Source organism: Bolinopsis microptera, chromosome 13, assembly GCF_026151205.1.
Source record: "Bolinopsis microptera isolate Bmic1 chromosome 13, MBARI_Bmic_1.0, whole genome shotgun sequence".
NCBI lineage: Eukaryota > Metazoa > Ctenophora > Tentaculata > Lobata > Bolinopsidae > Bolinopsis > Bolinopsis microptera.
The window spans coordinates 13,400,752-13,418,370 of NC_087084.1; the positions used below are offsets into that span (position 1 = coordinate 13,400,752).

At 37.8% G+C, this 17,619-nt stretch overlaps 3 protein-coding genes across 4 annotated transcripts in view; 1 reads left to right on the forward strand and 2 right to left on the reverse strand.

Moving 5' to 3' along the window:
* LOC134824674 (Bardet-Biedl syndrome 7 protein homolog) overlaps positions 1-17,619 on the forward strand; it is a 638,888-nt gene that overhangs the window by 577,792 nt on the left and 43,477 nt on the right. The gene's annotated exons all lie outside the window — the stretch shown is intronic.
* LOC134824679 (formin-binding protein 4-like) lies at positions 8-4,511 on the reverse strand. The gene is made up of 9 exons (XM_063836646.1): positions 3,853-4,511; positions 3,647-3,753; positions 3,185-3,273; positions 2,494-2,644; positions 2,237-2,314; positions 1,808-1,960; positions 1,413-1,517; positions 639-727; positions 8-478 (listed from the first exon to the last, which is right to left on the reverse strand). Exons 1-9 carry the CDS (start codon positions 4,496-4,498, stop codon positions 433-435), a joined length of 1,464 nt encoding a protein of 487 aa, XP_063692716.1. The 5' UTR covers positions 4,499-4,511; the 3' UTR covers positions 8-432.
* Positions 4,802-13,058, reverse strand: LOC134825558 (penicillin acylase 2 proenzyme-like). 2 transcript variants are annotated; one of them, XM_063837788.1, is made up of 8 exons: positions 11,647-13,058; positions 9,258-9,472; positions 8,858-8,985; positions 8,438-8,560; positions 7,381-7,520; positions 7,018-7,094; positions 6,437-6,536; positions 4,802-6,007 (listed from the first exon to the last, which is right to left on the reverse strand). In XM_063837788.1, exons 1-8 carry the CDS (start codon positions 12,952-12,954, stop codon positions 5,864-5,866), a joined length of 2,235 nt encoding a protein of 744 aa, XP_063693858.1. In that variant the 5' UTR covers positions 12,955-13,058; the 3' UTR covers positions 4,802-5,863. The 2 variants fall into 2 exon arrangements, with proteins under 2 accessions (XP_063693858.1, XP_063693857.1); XM_063837787.1 differs by lacking the exons at positions 4,802-6,007; positions 6,437-6,536 and adding an exon at positions 6,699-6,803 and having other exon boundaries at positions 11,647-13,017.

Here is a 17,619-nt window from a genome sequence, read left to right on the forward strand (position 1 = left end):
CGCGAACTTGTTAAATAAAATGATATTTCATATTTGGCATAATATCAACAGCAAATTAACAACTTGTCATTGTAACCAGATGCTTCTTTCTAGCCCGCAATTAAAAAAACCAAAATCACCTAGTCACAAATACAGACGATCGAACATTGAATCGATCTGCATGATTTCATGTCCCAAATTGATAGGATGGCAATTACTTTTAAAAAGTCGTCTTTCAACTCCTAATATATATGAGAAATAAGGTACTGAAATTGAGCACAGCTTGGCTTTAACAGCGGAAACATCATAACAGAATAACGAGTAACGATACAAAAAGGAAAATTGAAATTTAAGCCATCCAAACTTTGAAGTTATGACAATAAATCTACAGTCCCACTTCTTGGATCGTCTGGATGTCTCTGATAGAAACTATTTAACCCATTCTGAGAGGGATTAGATCGCAAAATTCACCGTCATACAACTTCCGTCCACTACGCTCCTGAGATTATTGTAATTACGAATGGGCATTGACTAGTAACTGAAATTTCATCGCTTCAATGAAAGAATTCAAAGAATACTCAAACATTTTCCTGTTTCACTTCTAATTTCTAAACGAGTCTAAAATACTCCAATATTCTAAGAAATAGGCCCTATGTTACCTGTGAAACTTGCGACGGCAAATGACCGCATCTTTTGCATGCTCGAAGGTAACAACAGCTCTCCTTTCAGCTGGATACGTTAACACTTCCTGGGATGAACATTTTAACGGATACAGTCATCATATCAGATAATGCTGGTTTTAATATTAACGGTGCTAATGAAGTTTCCATCAAATGGTGGAACCCTCTCGTTTAAAGCTAGGTTTGTAGGGTATGGGACATGGGTTCAGCTATTAATGGTTCAGCTGAGTTTCGGGCAAAAGGTTACGTCTAATGTGAATTATGTCAGAGACTCAGAGTATCAAATGTAGCACATCTATCAATACATTGGTGGGCCTTAATACTGGATCAGTCAATACGGTTGTACCCTAAATAATAGCGCAAGAGGTTTACAAAAAGAAAATGGGTTTGCTGTAAACTATAAACTGTAAAGTCTGTAAAGTCTGTAAACAGTAAACTATAAACTGTAAACTATAAACTATAAACTGTAAACTGTAAACTGTAAATTGTAAACTGTAAACTATAAACTATAAACTGTAAACTATAAACTGTTAACTATAAACTGTAAACTATAAACTATAAACTATAAACTATAAACTATAAACTGTAAACTATAAACTATAAACTATAAACTGTAAACTATAAACTGTAAACTATAAACTGTAAACTATAAACTGTAAACTATAAACTGTAAACTGTAAACTATAAACTATAAACTATAAACTATTAACTATAAACTATAAACTGTAAACTATAAACTATAAAGTGACATACCTTGACATTCCCAACGCTTGAGAAAAGTTCCCGAATTCTGCTTTTTGTGGTGCAGACACTCAGATCTGTTATAAGTAAGGTAGTGGTAGGATCGTCTAGTTCAAGCTGAAATAAGTGGAATTGTGAAACAACATATATAACGTGTACGAAAGAAAACAGAATTAGCTGCCATTTATTATTCGTCTTAATCTGGTGGCCCCTGTGACACCTTCGTGGGCCTCTTCATGATTTTGGCCCACAAATTATATTACAATTAATGTCATTACCAATGTATTAGGTGATAGGTAAAAGTATCTCTCGATATTGTAAACACATATTAAACCAATAAAAAACAACAGCATGCAAAGTCATGCTTGACAACAATAATCATCGATGAAAAATCTAGAAATACTTACTCGTTGTTTATGTTTGGGCGATGGAACATACTCGAAGTTAGTATGCAATTTAATAGGACTCCTACTTCTGCTCCTTATCCGGTGACGGTTCATGTGCACTGCCATGGTTCCCCCCTTGATGATCCCTTGTTCTTCTAGATTCTTTAATATCACCTGATTGGTGTATTTATAAAATCTGCTGCTGATTTGTTTGCTGCTTAGAACTTTAGTTTGTAAACCTATGTGTACTAAAGAGGTAGAATACAATAATATATTATATCGGAATACCACATATCCCGATGACTGGAAGGCTATTTTGATGAGCCTAAGCAGACAGAACGAATGTGAAGCACAACCATTTTTACAAAATTAGTTCATTGATTGGTTGCATCAGAAGCAAACGTCATAGCGCTTGCACCCCCGCTAATAACAAATTGTCACGTGACTTACCTCCGTTCTGAACTTGGGGTTAATGTAAATCATCCTTCTCTCCTTAATGTGTGAAGGAGCATACGCAGGAGGAGGATACTGAAATAGGGACGCCTTGAGACATTTAGGGGAAAACAGCCGCTTTTAAAACTGGAATGAAATAGCAATCGAAAAATCTGTGCCTAAAATAGTTCGGCTGTTTCAAATTGAAACTTTTACGATATCTGCCTCATCAGATAAAAACCATACTTAGCTCTATTGTACATGCGTTGTCTTACCCTTGGAGGTTGTGGGAGTACGGGCGGTAACGGCAACATGGGCGGTATAGTAATGTGTGTGCACGTGTGAGGAAGTGGGGGTAGGATCACTGGAGCTGATATTTGAGGTAAAGTCGGCAGGGTCTTCTTGTCCACTGATGGCTTTTGAGACCTGGGAAAATGTAGACTTATTTATGATTCCTCGTTTGCTACTCAGGTTTATTATGTTGTATCTTGTAGCAGGTTTCCCAGAATGTGAAAAACTGAGCAAGGAAAATTCGGAATTTCTTCTGTAGGTTATCCGTTACAGGTATTCCGTATCATGTAACAGATTTATTTTATTTCGTCGATTTTTAGATTGAATTATATATCTAAATCGATCGATCACGCCGCGCAAACAAAATTTGAAAGACGCACTTTTTATACAAAGAAGTGGCCTGGAGTTCGCGCGGGTAATGATGGCATCCACGCGCCATTTTTAGTACCGATTTGAGCGTACTGTTTTAGTTTCAGACTTAAGATTTGTTATTTGTATCTCTCGAATATTTGCAGATTACGCCATATATAGCGGGAAAGTTTTACTGAGCTTTAATTCAACTATATTCCATTGTGCAACTTGTAGGGTTTTTAGGGAATGTAAATTGTATAGTGCTCTATTTATTTATTTATTTAATTTATTCTATTCAATGGTGGTTTTTAAAAACTCGCTTACTTCTTCTCCTTAGAGCCGCCGACTAACACGCTGATTTTCATCTGAGAGATTTCCTTCTCATCCTCCGCCTCATAATCCAAGTCTTCGTCCTAAAATAGAATTGTGTTACATTATCAATTGTTTGTTATTTAACTAGAAACACACTAAATGTTACATTATCTATTGTTTGTTATTTAACTAGAATCACACTAAGTGTTACATTATCTATTGTTTTTTATTTAACTAGAATCACACTAAATGTTACATTATCTATTTTTTGTTATTTAACTAGAATCACACTAAATGTTAAATTATCTATTGTTTGTTATTTAACTAGAAACACACTAAATGAGCAGACTTGCATACTGTACAACGTCAGCATTAAGCAAGTGAATCAAACAAACATTATATTTTTGTTCACTCAAAAGACACAAATTGTTGTCAATTTAAGTTCTAAAAAATTCGAATATTAGAGATATTTACCTCGTTTTCTGACAGAATGTCTTGTTTGACTTCAGCTTTCTTGACAGCTTTCTCTGGCGACTTTTTGTTCATTTTAAAAACTTCGTCTAAGGTGACCTCTTCTCCGCCTGGACAATATCCATATTAAAACAATGTCATAAGGTAGACTTCCTCATTATCTGATCCAATTGTATATTTTAGGAATTTACATGAGGAATTTATCTTACCTTCTGGGGTATGTGAGTCAATATTATCTGTACTCAAATCACTATAAATATCCACCTCTTCAACATCCAGATTCCGCACCATCTGTAACGGTTCTAAGGCAGATACTTTAACTGGTTTAACAGGAGATTCAACCTTTTCTAAAATCACTTCTGGCTCTGATAATTGGATCTCTTTCTCAATATTTGTGAAGTCTATTTTACCCATAACTTTGATCTTCTTAGTAGGCTTCCGATTCTTAACTTGTGCAATATTTTCAACATTATCTGATACTGATTTATCTGGAGATTCAATAAAAGTTGGGCTCATTAGAAGGCTCTCGGAAATAGAATCGTCCCTCTCGGATGTAGTCAATGATATTTCAAGCTCAGATATAGATATTTTATCAGTCTTGCTCACTGAGACGCTATTCTTAGTTTTCCTTCTCTTCGACTTCTTCACGACCACAGGAGATTCCCCCAGTAGTTCCTCCTCCAGAAGAGACGATTCGAGGGAGTTTTTACGTGTTTTAGCATGGTTAACAGGCTCGGTAAACAGGTCGTCCTCGCCCAGCAGCAGGGATTCTTCGATCTCGTCGAATGATTGTTGAGTTTGAGGTTTGTGCTTTGGTTCTTTGGACTTTTTGGACTTTTTCTGCGATTTGGGCATATCACCTATTTAAACGTATATTGATTATTAATACGAAGAACAAAGATAAATATAAGTGTTATTTTGCATAAAATATTCCATCAATAATGACAGAACTAATATATTATAAGTTCTTTAGCAGAGAAAATTTCTGTATCGACTTCTGGTTTTTGCACAAACAGACTTGCAGATAACGTGCAATGTTGCTGATGTGAGAATTAGAGAGAACAATTAGGTTTCATATTTCAAACTCCACCACATGTTCACATATGTTGCAGGATAATAACTGTCGCTGAGAAGTCTCGGAAAAAATCAAACTCAAAATTCACGAAAAGTTTATCACAGACAGAAACCAATCATAATATATAGTTACTCTATGTTATTTAACTAACATAAGTTACTAAAAGACAAATCGTACGTAATTTTTTGGGATACCTCAATTTTAAACATTAAAATCGTTGAATATAAAATCAGCTTATATTTGATAAACCCTCTGAACAATTTAATATTTGTGAAAAACCCTAAAATTAATACAATAGATATGCGAAACATAATCTGTTTCATGATAAATTAAAACAATTATTTATAAAAATTTGTCTCATACAATTAAAATTATCAGGATAGAATTACAAAACAAAGAACAACAAAGAAACGACCACAGAAAGACCACAGATAGATAAACTATTTGGTTATACGGAAATCAGGGTAGAATGAAGGTTTAGATAACAGCATGGGCATCTTATTAAACTTCATTACATGACCAACTAGACATTAGACATGTAGTTACAAGCAAGAAAAAATGAATTTAGATAGAAAATGACTCAATAAAATAAACTTGAATAACTAGATAAAATTCTTTAAAGTAAATCTTGCCAATAGATTAGTTTAAAATAATGGCGACCTTTTCAGTTAACTCATATTGTAGTTAACTTTGGAGTGTCTCGTTAGAAAACCATTCAAGAAATCAACAAAAGCAACAATTTTAATTATAACAATCAAGACACATTTGACATTATATATCATGACACATTATATTTGACAGAGCATAGTGTGGAGTGAGCTATGTGCCCATCCTTGGAGAACCAGGTGGATGTCCTTGCTGTACGGCAGTGTTAAACAAGGAACTGAAACTGAGGGGTTCCGTTCACACTTTGTTTCTGTCTAGTTCTAATGTACCGTCACAATAGTGACTTTAATATATCATGACTTGAATTTTAGAACTACCACACATTACTAACACGTACAATTATTCAACTTATAAGTACTATAGACATAAATATAGCACGCTAACAGAACCAAACTTTCACAAATCAGACATGCATTTAAAAATCACATTTTACTCCTTCATCTACTTTTTCATCCTTAACGTCCACATACCACAAGCGCTTAAAGTTCTATTTTCTTGTACCTATCCTCTAAGAACATGTCTATTTCTCGACCGTAGAAGTTACTGAGAATGTTGCCACCGGGCCCGCCAGGTAGCACAGTTTCTAACACGTTTGTCCCCAGGTCTGTCACCATTTTCCACGCCTGACGAGGAGAGGTTAAGTGAGGTTAGGTGAGGTTAGGTGAGGTTAATTAAGATTAAGTGAGGTCAAGTAAAGTTAGAGGTAAAGGTGCGGCTGTGGCTTCTAGATATTATTGGGGCCCAGGAATCTAGATGGTATTAATAATTAATATGTTTGATATTAATTATCTGAGGCAGGAAGCAGGAAGGGTGGGATTGAAGTTATTGGTAGAACGGTGTGAACTTTCTTATGGTAATTCTGCTTAATACTGGCGAGTGGCGGGTCTATAAGCTTAGGATTATTCGGCCTTAAAATGTTTTGCAATATGAAAACGTATAAAAAATGTTGAAAAGTGAACGTAATATATGCATTTTGCATTGATCAGAAGTCGACGTAATATGTTGTCAACATTATACTTTATAGCTTTGAACTTTGAAGTGTATTCAAATACCTGTGAAATGTAGATAGGTCCACCGAACTGATTGTATCTGGGGTTTCCAACTTTGACACACTCAAAACAGTGTGATGTGGGCATGTCCTTCCTATCCAACCTGCAATAACGATATAAAACAGTGTGATGTGGGCATGTCCTTCCTATCCAACCTGCAATAACGATATCAAACAGTGTGATGTGGGCATGTCCTTCCTATCCAACCTGCAATAACGATATAAAACAGTGTGATGTGGGCATGTCCTTCCTATCCAACCTGCAATAACGATATAAAACAGTGTGATGTGGGCATGTCCTTCCTATCCAACCTGCAATAACGATATAAAACTAAAAACAGTGTGATGTGGGCATGTCCTTCCTATCCAACCTGCAATAACGATATCAAACATGGCGGCATTATTTCAACTTTTTAACATAAATTTCAGCAAATGCACATTGCACCGCTTTGAATTCGGCAGTGAAAAGTGTTATCCAAATATGTTAAAGATCTCAAAAGAATTATTTTAAGATCTCTTTTAAGATCTTATATGTTAAAAATTGACAAAAATTGAAAATATGCACAGTTGATGCAGTCAACATACCCGAGCCAAGACGGAAGCTTTCCGCCAAATATCATGTTATTTATCGTTATCTTTTCAATCTCACCATAATTCTCACCCTTTGGATTAGATGAATATTATTTGTAATATCATAACCAGTAAAACAGATCGAACAATTTCAGGAATGTGGCGGTCGAAGCATAAACAGTTCGAAAAAAACCCAACTTAATTTTGGGTATAAATCAGTACACTGTACAATGAAAGTGTCAAAGCGACCATCACAGTATACAGGGCGACATCCTAAAAGCTAATCACAGATTAAGCAGCAAGATTCCACAACACATCTATAATTTAATGAGATAATGAGATAATGAGATAATGAGATAATAAGATAATAAGAATTACCTTGTACTGGTCTAGAGTGGCCATGATGCTCTGTTTTATGACTGCAGGAGGGAGTAAGGTAACATTGTTGGATTCTACCACCCTGCTAACTAGTTTAGTCAGAGGGTACGCACAGTAGGTGATGTACTTCTCGGCTCGATCTGAAATAACACGTGGTGTGACGTCATGTCACGTGGTGTGACGTCATGTCACGTGGTGTGACGTCATGTCACGTGGTGTGAGGTCATGTCACGTGGTGTGAGGTCATGTCACGTGGTGTGAGGTCATGTCACGTGGTGTGAGGTCATGTCACGTGGTGTGAGGTCATGTCACGTGGTGTGAGGTCATGTCACGTGGTGTGAGGTCATATCACGTGGTGTGAGGTCATGTCACGTGGTGTGAGGTCATGTCACGTGGTGTGACGTCATGTCACGTGGTGTGACGTCATGTCACGTGGTGTGAGGTCATGTCACGTGGTGTGACGTCATGTCACGTGGTGTGACGTCATGTCACGTGGTGTGACGTCATGTCACGTGGTGTGAGGTCATGTCACGTGGTGTGACGTCATGTCACGTGGTGTGACGTCATGTCACGTGGTGTGACGTCATATCACGTGGTGTGACGTCATGTCACGTGGTGTGACGTCATATCACGTGGTGTGACGTCATGTCACGTGGTGTGACGTCATGTCACGTGGTGTGACGTCATGTCACGTGGTGTGACGTCATGTCACGTGGTGTGACGTCATGTCACGTGGTGTGACGTCATGTCACGTGGTGAGTCAGAGGGTACGCACAGTAGGTGATGTCTAAGGAATGTGAGGTCAGTGGGTTTAGAAGGTTCCTATTCCCCCGATTATCCCCCACGAATACCAAACACATATGATAAAGCTAAGCCTAAGACGGGGTTTAAAACGACTAATCTCTAGTGGTAACTGGTATGAACTATCACAGTTGTTAAATAACTGTATAATAAAATATGGATCTTTGACATGTGACAGTGATTTTGGGATTTGATTGGTCAATACTGGAAGCTGATTGGTTAAAATCTTGTTTCCGAAAATATCTAGATGTATTACCCGGTGAAAAGAATTGGTGTAGAATATTTGTTGTCAGTTTTTTGTAGAGGATCTTGAAGAAAGCGGCGGGTTTTGATTCAAGTTTTGAAACAAAGTCCCATTGCAGTAACTCCTTTTCAATATCTAGAGGGAATATTTGGTTACGACAATTGAATTATAAAATTTTGCAACACGAATCAATATTCAATAATTGAAATATGTAGTTCATGTATGTATATATCATACCCCGCATTCACAACATCTACAAATTAGTAAACAACGGCAAATTGACTAGATCATGGAACACTTGCAAATAAATTGATGAGGTCTTCAGTAAGAACAGCTTATTAAAGAAGCACAGAATTTTCAACTTAAATTTATGTCTGTTGTAAAAAAAGCTAAAAATCGCCAAGCAAACATTTCACAATTTTCCGAATTTACCTGAAGTTCCCAGGTAAGGAGCAACAACAGGTAGGATCTGTTCAGCTACGAGAGAGTGTGTGTCTGACTGGAATTCTTTGAAGTCTTCTGTTGAGAACTTATCTTTGCTCTGTAGCAACTGCTTTATCCTGTTGTTGATTATGTAATAACTTATTAATTGTGTAGAGTATAATCAATTATATGTTTATATCAATGATGAGTAAAACAGAGTTATGTTATTTAAAATTGCTCTAATTTTTTAATTCAGTACCAAATCATATCTGGTCTGAATTGATATAATACTTAAAAACGCCATATAAAAGGATAGTGTAAATAGAAAGAGTAACACGACATTCTTAAACTTAAATATTGCTAATATCTGAAAAGATGGAGCTACAATCCTTTGACAATTTGCGTTAACCTGTTAACCCTGTTGGGAAGTGCTGAGAAAGTAGAGACTATAGGTTTATCTGGATCCTGTATGTGGTTGTTTGCTGTGGTGAGGAAGCCCTCAGGCGGATTCACCACAGAGTGGTAGTCATCAGCAGACAGGTACCCCTGCCAGAGGTTTTCAGGTTTCCAGGCGGGTAGAGGTAGTAATCCAGTAGAAGTTTTCCTCGTAGGAACATTTCCTCCCTGATAATAAGATGTAATAATTAGGCTCACAAATTCAATTTATTCTTCATGCATTAAAGGACCAGTTAACTGAAAAATTTGTAGTCTCCAATTTGGCTAAGATTTAAATCAGCTGTGACAAACTGGTAAAGAATCGTATCGCCGAAAGAACCAACTCTCTAGCGTACGTGTAACGCGTGTTATTGCAATAATAAGCTGTGGCCTCGTGACGTCACGAAGTCCCTCAGTGCGCGCTGACATAGCGTAATACGTTGCAAATGTTTATCGTTGTCATTAAAACACGTGTAACTCACTCAAATTTTAGAATTATGACTATTACCCTAGTTCTCCAAAATCCTTAAAGTTTTGGCTATCATCCTAACTAAAGGAATAGCTGATTAGATGTACAGTGCTCACGTCATGATTTTAAACAGTGATATAGGTTCTTGAACAGTGGCGGGTGAATGTACGGTTAGAAAGTTTCTGATATTACAGTTCTTATGTCATATGTGATAATTTTGGATTGTTTTCATTGCTTAATTACACAAGCAGGGAGACTGTACCGATTATTTTTCTCCAGTCCATGAAACTCTAACGAATTTAGAAAGGATCTAGATAAGTAGGAGTTTGTTCAATTCCGAGAGCAATTATATTTATAGCATAGCGAAATTTCTAACTTTAAATCGTATGTGTCAGCCAGTACAGGAGACAAGAAGTCTGGCTACTTTACGGCCGTTCCTCTGGGACCATTAGTAGAAGTAGCTTCTATCAGAACAGTGCCGTGGGAACAGAATTCCCGCCAAAATATCCGGTCTACCAAATAGTAATAGTGATGGGAGTGTACGGTGTGCGATGTGTTTTGAATTAGACTTACGGCTTACCTAGTTGTTATCCTAATTGCATTATCATCGGTACATAACATAAATAAACTACTGGTTAGTTTAAATACCAAGTGCAAACGTGTTCAGTCAATCGACCTACTGAACAACTATAGAATTTCCAAGACCCTATTATTCTTTGGCCACATATTACGGCACGATCGATTGTTAGATGGTTAAACGACCAACGTTAATCTATACAATTCTAAAACTATGAGCTAGCACTTTAATCTAAAAATACACTTTTTATATTACTCCTGATTTTTACATTTCACGTAAAACATTGTCGCCACAGGTTTATCATGGACACTAACAGCTTAATTTGAGATAAATGACTTATGAGTTTCTCTAAAGTTAACTCTAAAGTTGTGTAGTCCAGTCATTTATGGACATTTATGGAAATGAACCTGCAAATGTTCAGATACTCACGAAACTTTGCACAGACCTTCCCGAAGGTATGAATAAACGATTTTCGTTTGGAGACATTTTTTTGACAGTGGAGAAAACCCAGGAGGGCCACGCCCATATTGACCCAATAACGTAATCGACCCCTTGTTTCTGAAGGTCGTAGAGACTTCAAAATAGGCTTAAACGAAGCCGCATATGCATGTTTATATAGGAGTTATTGAGCAACACATGGCCTAAAATCCTTACTTTTCGAGAAATTCGCCAAAAACCATTGTGGGCGTGGTGCTGAGCCCATTTTCGATAGGATCGTGATAGAGTCTTTAGACAGGGTGCAAAAGAACCGGAATTAGCATATTAATATATGACTTACGAACAAACATATGCCTTAAAGTGCTTACTTTTTCAGTTATTGGCGAAAAATTGATTTTCGGTTCCAGAAATCATGCAAAACTATGGGTATCTGGTAAATTGGGCTATGAAGGCCCTAAAGGTTTTTGAATGTGTGCAAATTGTGCAGAATAGCCATGTTTATATACAACTTATGAAGCAACATGTACCCTAAATTACTTACTTTTCGAGTTATTCGGGGAAAAACATTGTATTATGTCCATTTTCTACCTGTAAAATACAGTCTCACGAGCTCTTCTGCGCGCGCAAGGGACTTCGTGACGTCATCGCCAAAATAATACAAACGCTATTTACACGCGTTAGAGAGCAGTTAGAGATTTAGGAATTTCGACTCGTTGCTTAGTTTGCTATTTGTCACAATCTGTCAAAATATGAGGATAACTTTTTTTTCAGTTAACTGGTCCTTTAACATAAGAAACGTAAAAATATATCAAAACTTTGATCACTATTAAATACGAATAATAGGAATCTTTGTTACATTAAGAAATGTTAGAAGTAAACCTGCTGATAGGCTATATTCCCACTAGTATCTGCAAGAACATAATTAGTTCCTAATAAGTTGACTGCTAGTTTATCTTTCATCTCAAAGATATTTTTGGCTAAAACACCAGAAGATAGTAAATCTACCATAGAGCCATCAGCATCAGTAGTTAGAGCATACTTTGCAGCAAGATATCGTCCTGAGCCAATTGGTTTGTTTATGCTCTCCAGGCTTCTTTCAATTGTGTGGCCATCATTGGTATCGTAGAAGTAACAGTCTTTTCCAGCAATTGAGATAACTCTTTCCTTCAACGGGAGAAATTGTCCATCCCTCTCATAACGCATGTTGTCAATGTTTTCAACGAAATAATCAGACATATCAAGCATGCCAAATGTCAAACCCCAAGCAACATAGCTGCTTCTCCCCATGACTATTCCAGGGTTACCAGGTGCAGAAATTCCAATCACATTGAGACCATCCTCTCCAATGTACTGACTTTCATAAAAGATATTGGGATTGTTGCTGATATCCATGTGCGGATCAGTTCCCAAGATAGGAAAACCACTTTGGGATAGTTTCCCGGATACAACCCAATTATTGCTGTTTGTGAGTTTTGGTACATGAATGGTATTTTGATCACCCAGAGATCTAAAATCCTTGATGGTCTTATAAATTTCGATTAATTCATCATTGACATGATTCAAATGAGGCTCAAAAACCATCTTAAAGATTTCTAGTTGGTCAGTCTCCCTGGCAATCTCAAGTACAAGCTTTTCAACAATCAAGCAGATATCGTTAAGTCCTGCATAAGCAATGAACTTATTAATGGTCAGAACATCAGCAGCAACGAAAGGTTCAGGTACATAATTGAATAGTATGAATTCCAGTGGTCGAGGATGGGACTGTAAATAAGAGTTGATACCATCAACATAACCATCAAGTTGCTTCATTTGATCAGACAGAATGTATGGTAAACTTTTCAAAGAATAATCCTGAAAGTTCATTTGTCGGCTTTTGATGTCCTGCTTGTACAACGCCTCACTGTAAGGCAGATACTTTGTCAGAAGTCCTTGTGAAGCCAAACGAAAAATACAGATTTGAACATAGCGATCATGAACATGAGACCATCCCATGGCTTTGTACATGTCAACAACTGTATCTTTTCCTCTTGATACTAATATCATGTCTTGAGATCGCTCAAAAGTTATCAATGAGCCAGTTATATTTACAGTTTCTGACCATCCTGGATACTCATACTGCCAGTGAACTTTTAGAAGAAGAAATCCCAGAAGTGCACCCAGAAATATGCACAACTTTGCTTTAGCCATTCTTGATTTCAGATTATAACTGCCATTTTGATAACATGTGTATATATAATATGCATATCTACCAACCCTGAGAATTGAATGCTTTTAGTTACACTACAGAATACAGAATTAGAATGCAAAAAAGCACTGATATTATAGGATAATTGAATATAGAACACAATAGAGCTTCAATTCTAGCACAATGCTTAATATCAGACTCTTAAGCCAAAAGATTGTACGAATTTTGATCTTTAACTCTCTACACTGTTTGTCAGCTAGTGATAATCAATCAGTTCAGTAATTATCAATCAGTTCAGGGTATTCAGGAAAAAAAAAGCATAACATTGAACCAGTCACACAAATTATGAATGGCTTGTCGGTGGTAGAAATTATTCAAACAATATACACATAATTGTCACATTGACCCTATATAAAAACAACCCTTCAAAAAATCAATACATTCCCTATCTCAAATATTGGGAGAAAAATTTGAATATCAACCTTTGCCTTGTGGCTCCAAATTCAAATCTAAACTGTTTATATCAACAAAGTTCTTTCTCGCATGTCGGTGGTAGATTGGACAATTAGTAACCGAAAGGTTGCAGATTCAATCCCCCTCATTCGAGTACCATCATTCCTAGAATACTCTACTGAATCTACTCACAATTAATTCATTAGATTGAAATATTTTTAAAAAATAAATTGTTTCAAACAGTATACACATAATGTCACAATGACCCTATATAAAAATAACCCTTCAAAAATTCAATATTTTGAAAATCACCCTTGGCCTTGCGGCTCCAAGTTCAAATCTAAACTGTCTATATTGACAAAGTTCTTTCTTGCCCCTCTGTCTCCCCGGAGAGAAATTACCGTCGTTCTTAAGATTTCGAAACGAAGGCGCTTCCTAATGTATCCCACAGCATCTGAGTACCTCTGCCCTGTGTGGTATTCCATCTTACTAGCCAGCTTCTTTACTAGTCTTTCAGCTTCACCACCCATTCCACCAGACGTTGAGAAAACTAACAGCGTGAAGCTTCCTTTCTCTACTTCCAGGACCCTTGCATTGTAACACCGTTTTTTCTCATTTTCATGGGACTGGTACATTGCTGGGATCGATTTGCTTGCATTGGAGGGGGCTGGGGCATGGAATACCCTTACATCAAAAAATGCCCTCTCTGAAGCATTCCAAATCGATCTTGCAGAAATGTCCAGCCTAGCTTGGTCTCCTAGGACTGTTCCCTTTGGCAGCTCTAGGCCATCAACTGGAAGAAGAACTGGTTCAGTCTGCACATCCTTGCATTTCACAGTTCTCATTAGTTCTGCAAAGGTGTCTCTCAACGAGTTGTGCCGCAGTGGCACATATCCACCAAGTTTGCAGATGAGCGCATGGTTTGCTGAATATTTCTGGCCACACGTACATGTTTTAGGGCAATCCTTTAGGTTCAGGTTATATCTGAGCTCTATTGCGTCTGAGAACTGTTGTTTGTTCATCAGATATCCATACTCTTTTAAAGGTAGTGCTGTTAACCAAGCACTTGCCCCTTTCTCAGCAGCTAGTTGGAACATCAACTTTGCCAGTGGTATTGACTCAAGCTGCTGGCGTATTTCTGCTTGTTTTTGTAGATAGAAGAGATTCCGTTTGGTCGTTATTTCGGTTTTCACTCCTTTGCTGTGTTTCCAATCCTCTGTGTAGTTGTCTACCTGCTTGAGAATGGCTTCTTTTAGATGTTTTGTAGCTTTACAGGAGAATTTGTACTCTCGATCTGCCATGTCCATCATAACTGGAATACCTAATCCTCCATATCTTGGTGGTAGAGCCATCATGTTCCTTAGTTCATCAGTGCAGCTAAACAGTCTGTTGATGATAGCTGGGATAAATTCATCACGTGTTACTTGTTCCAGAGGAGTAAGCCTATCTGCAACTCCTGGGGTAGTTCTGCATACATAGTTCCATCTCTTACTACTTTTTTTTATTTTTTTTATTTGAAAATTCAATTAATCATTATATATATAAATCAAGCGTTACATTTCAGCCATGCAAAAATACAATGACATATTTTGATATACTAAATGGTAAATGGTACTGCAATATAAGTTGCTTAATGTTTGGCCGGATGACAACTAACGAGAAAAATAAACTTGATTATATAATAATTAATTCGGCTGAACCAACACATAGCAAGAGCCACATTAACGTTGGGGCCGTCTACTTTTTAATACTTTTTAATACTTTCAACACTACTATATAACAAATAATTTGAGTTCAGGGATGGAAAACAAGGACGGGCAAAAGGGGCACACTGATAGTGCCCCAGCCAGTAGAGAACATGTAGAGACGAATGAACAAGCTGAAAAAGAAAGTACTAAACCTGAAGAAGATTGTTTCTGCAAGGAACACATCGATGATTCTCTATGGATCAGATGTGATTATTGCATTAAATGGTGTCATCTTGATTGTGTTGGACTGACAGGACTTGACGAGGATCAGGTGCTTTTGATCAAACAATATAAGTGTCCACACTGCATTGTCAATGCGACAACAGTGCTGATTAAGTTGAGTGAAACCATTAATGAAACGGTTACCAATGCTGTTAAAAACAGTCTGCAGAACGAGTTACCCACAGCAATGGCTGCTGTCAAAAAAGATATAGTCAATGAATCATCCTCAAAAGTGAAGAGCTACGTTGATGCAGCAAAGGTTGACCTCCAGGCAACTATTAGTGACAAGCCACCAACTCAATTAGTGAATGCAACAGTCCAACAGATTGATGCTGACAAGATCCAACGGATCAAAAGAGAATGTAATGTGATCATTAGACATGTTCCCGAAATGGCTATCAAAGAGAACAGATCTCAAAGCAATGATCTCAAGTTTTTACATGAAACCTGTGGCATGGAAGAAGACGTGATTGTGTCCTGTTTTCGGGCAGGTAAATTAACTGAATCTGGTAAAAGCAGGGAACATCAACCTAGACCGCTGATTGTAAAACTAAAATCAAAAGAGGCTGCACTATATTGGAGTAACTATGGAAAAGGTTGGAAGATAGAAGTGGATTCTGAGAAAGTAAAGAAAGAAGTTTTTTGGATCAATCAGGATCTGAACAGAGCTGACAGAGACGTCCAATTTTTTGTGAGACAGGAACGGAGAAAGCGACTTGCAGAGAAAGCAAAGAATGCCTAAACCTTAAATTGTTTTACAGTAATAGTAATAGTTTATATAATAAGTTTTGTGAATTGAGAAATGCTGTTTCGCTGTACCAGTCTGACATTGTTTGCATAAATGAAACTCATTTTAACAATGAAATTATTGATGCTGAAATTAGCATACCTGGTTTCAAAATATTTAGAAAAGATAGAGATTTTACAGTTAATGAAGAAATAGGAGAAAGTTCTGTTAGTAGTGGTGGAGGCTGTATTATTTATATTAAAGACTCTTTGAACCCAGTTGTCATAGATTGGTTTAGGGTCACTGATTCGATTGCTGTTGAATTCGATAGCAACATTGGTAGGGTAAATATTGCATGTATTTATAGATCAATGTCTCTTTCTAAAGCGCAGAACAATGCGATGACCAAAATGATTGGAAAACTAGCTGTTTTTAATGTTGAATCAATCCTAGTTGGAGATTTGAATTTACCAAATGTATCTTGGCTTAGTGGAACTGTTAATGCTCCTTTAGGAACAAGTAATAAGGGTTTAATTATAGAAAAGAATTTTATGGAATGTGTACAAGACAATGGCTTGGTTTGGTATATCACAGATGAAGTTACCAGAGGCAACTTGGTCGTTTACCACCTGACAGTCTATGCAACGTCTATGCAACGTCCGTGCAACAACAAAAGAACCGTCTATGCAACGTCTATGCAACGTCCCTGCACAATGAACACTCTATGCACACTCCCTGCACGGTCAGTCTATGCAACGTCTATGCAACGTCTATGCAACGTCTATGCAACGTCCCTGCACAGTACCATATGAACACCGGCTACTAGCCGGCTACTAACTGGCTAGTAGCCACTTTTGTAATAACAGCTCCTCAACTTCACATTAACAACCGGCTACTAACCGGCACTTGAAAAGTGGTCACTAGCCGGCTACTAACCGGCTACTAGCCGGCTAGTGACCGCTTTTCAAGTGTCGGCTAGTAGCCGGTTTGGAACTAGAAGGTCCGCTTTAGAGCCGGCTAGTGACCGGTTAGTAGCCACTTGGTGGTTACTAGCCGGTTAGTAGCCGGTTAGTAGCCGGCTAGCGACCGCTTTTCGAGTGCCGGCTAGTATGTCCGCTTAAGAGCCGGCTAGTGACCGGTTAGTAGCCGATTAGTAGCCACTTGGTGGTTACTAGCCGGTTAGTAGCCGGTTAGTAGCCGGCTAGCGACCGCTTTTCGAGTGCCGGCTAGTATGTCCGCTTAAGAGCCGGCTAGTGACCGGTTAGTAGCCGGTTAGTAGCCACTTGGTGGTTACTAGCCGGTTAGTAGCCGGTTAGTAGCCGGCTAGTGACCGCTTTCTAAGTGCCGGCTAGTAGCCGGTTTGGAACCGGCTACTAGTAGGTCCGCTTAAGAGCCGGCTAGTGACCGGTTAGTAGCCGGTTAGTAGCCACTTGGTGGTTACTAGCCGGTTAGTAGCCGGTTAGTAGCCGGCTAGTGACCACTTTCTAAGTGCCGGCTAGTAGCCGGTTTGGAACCGG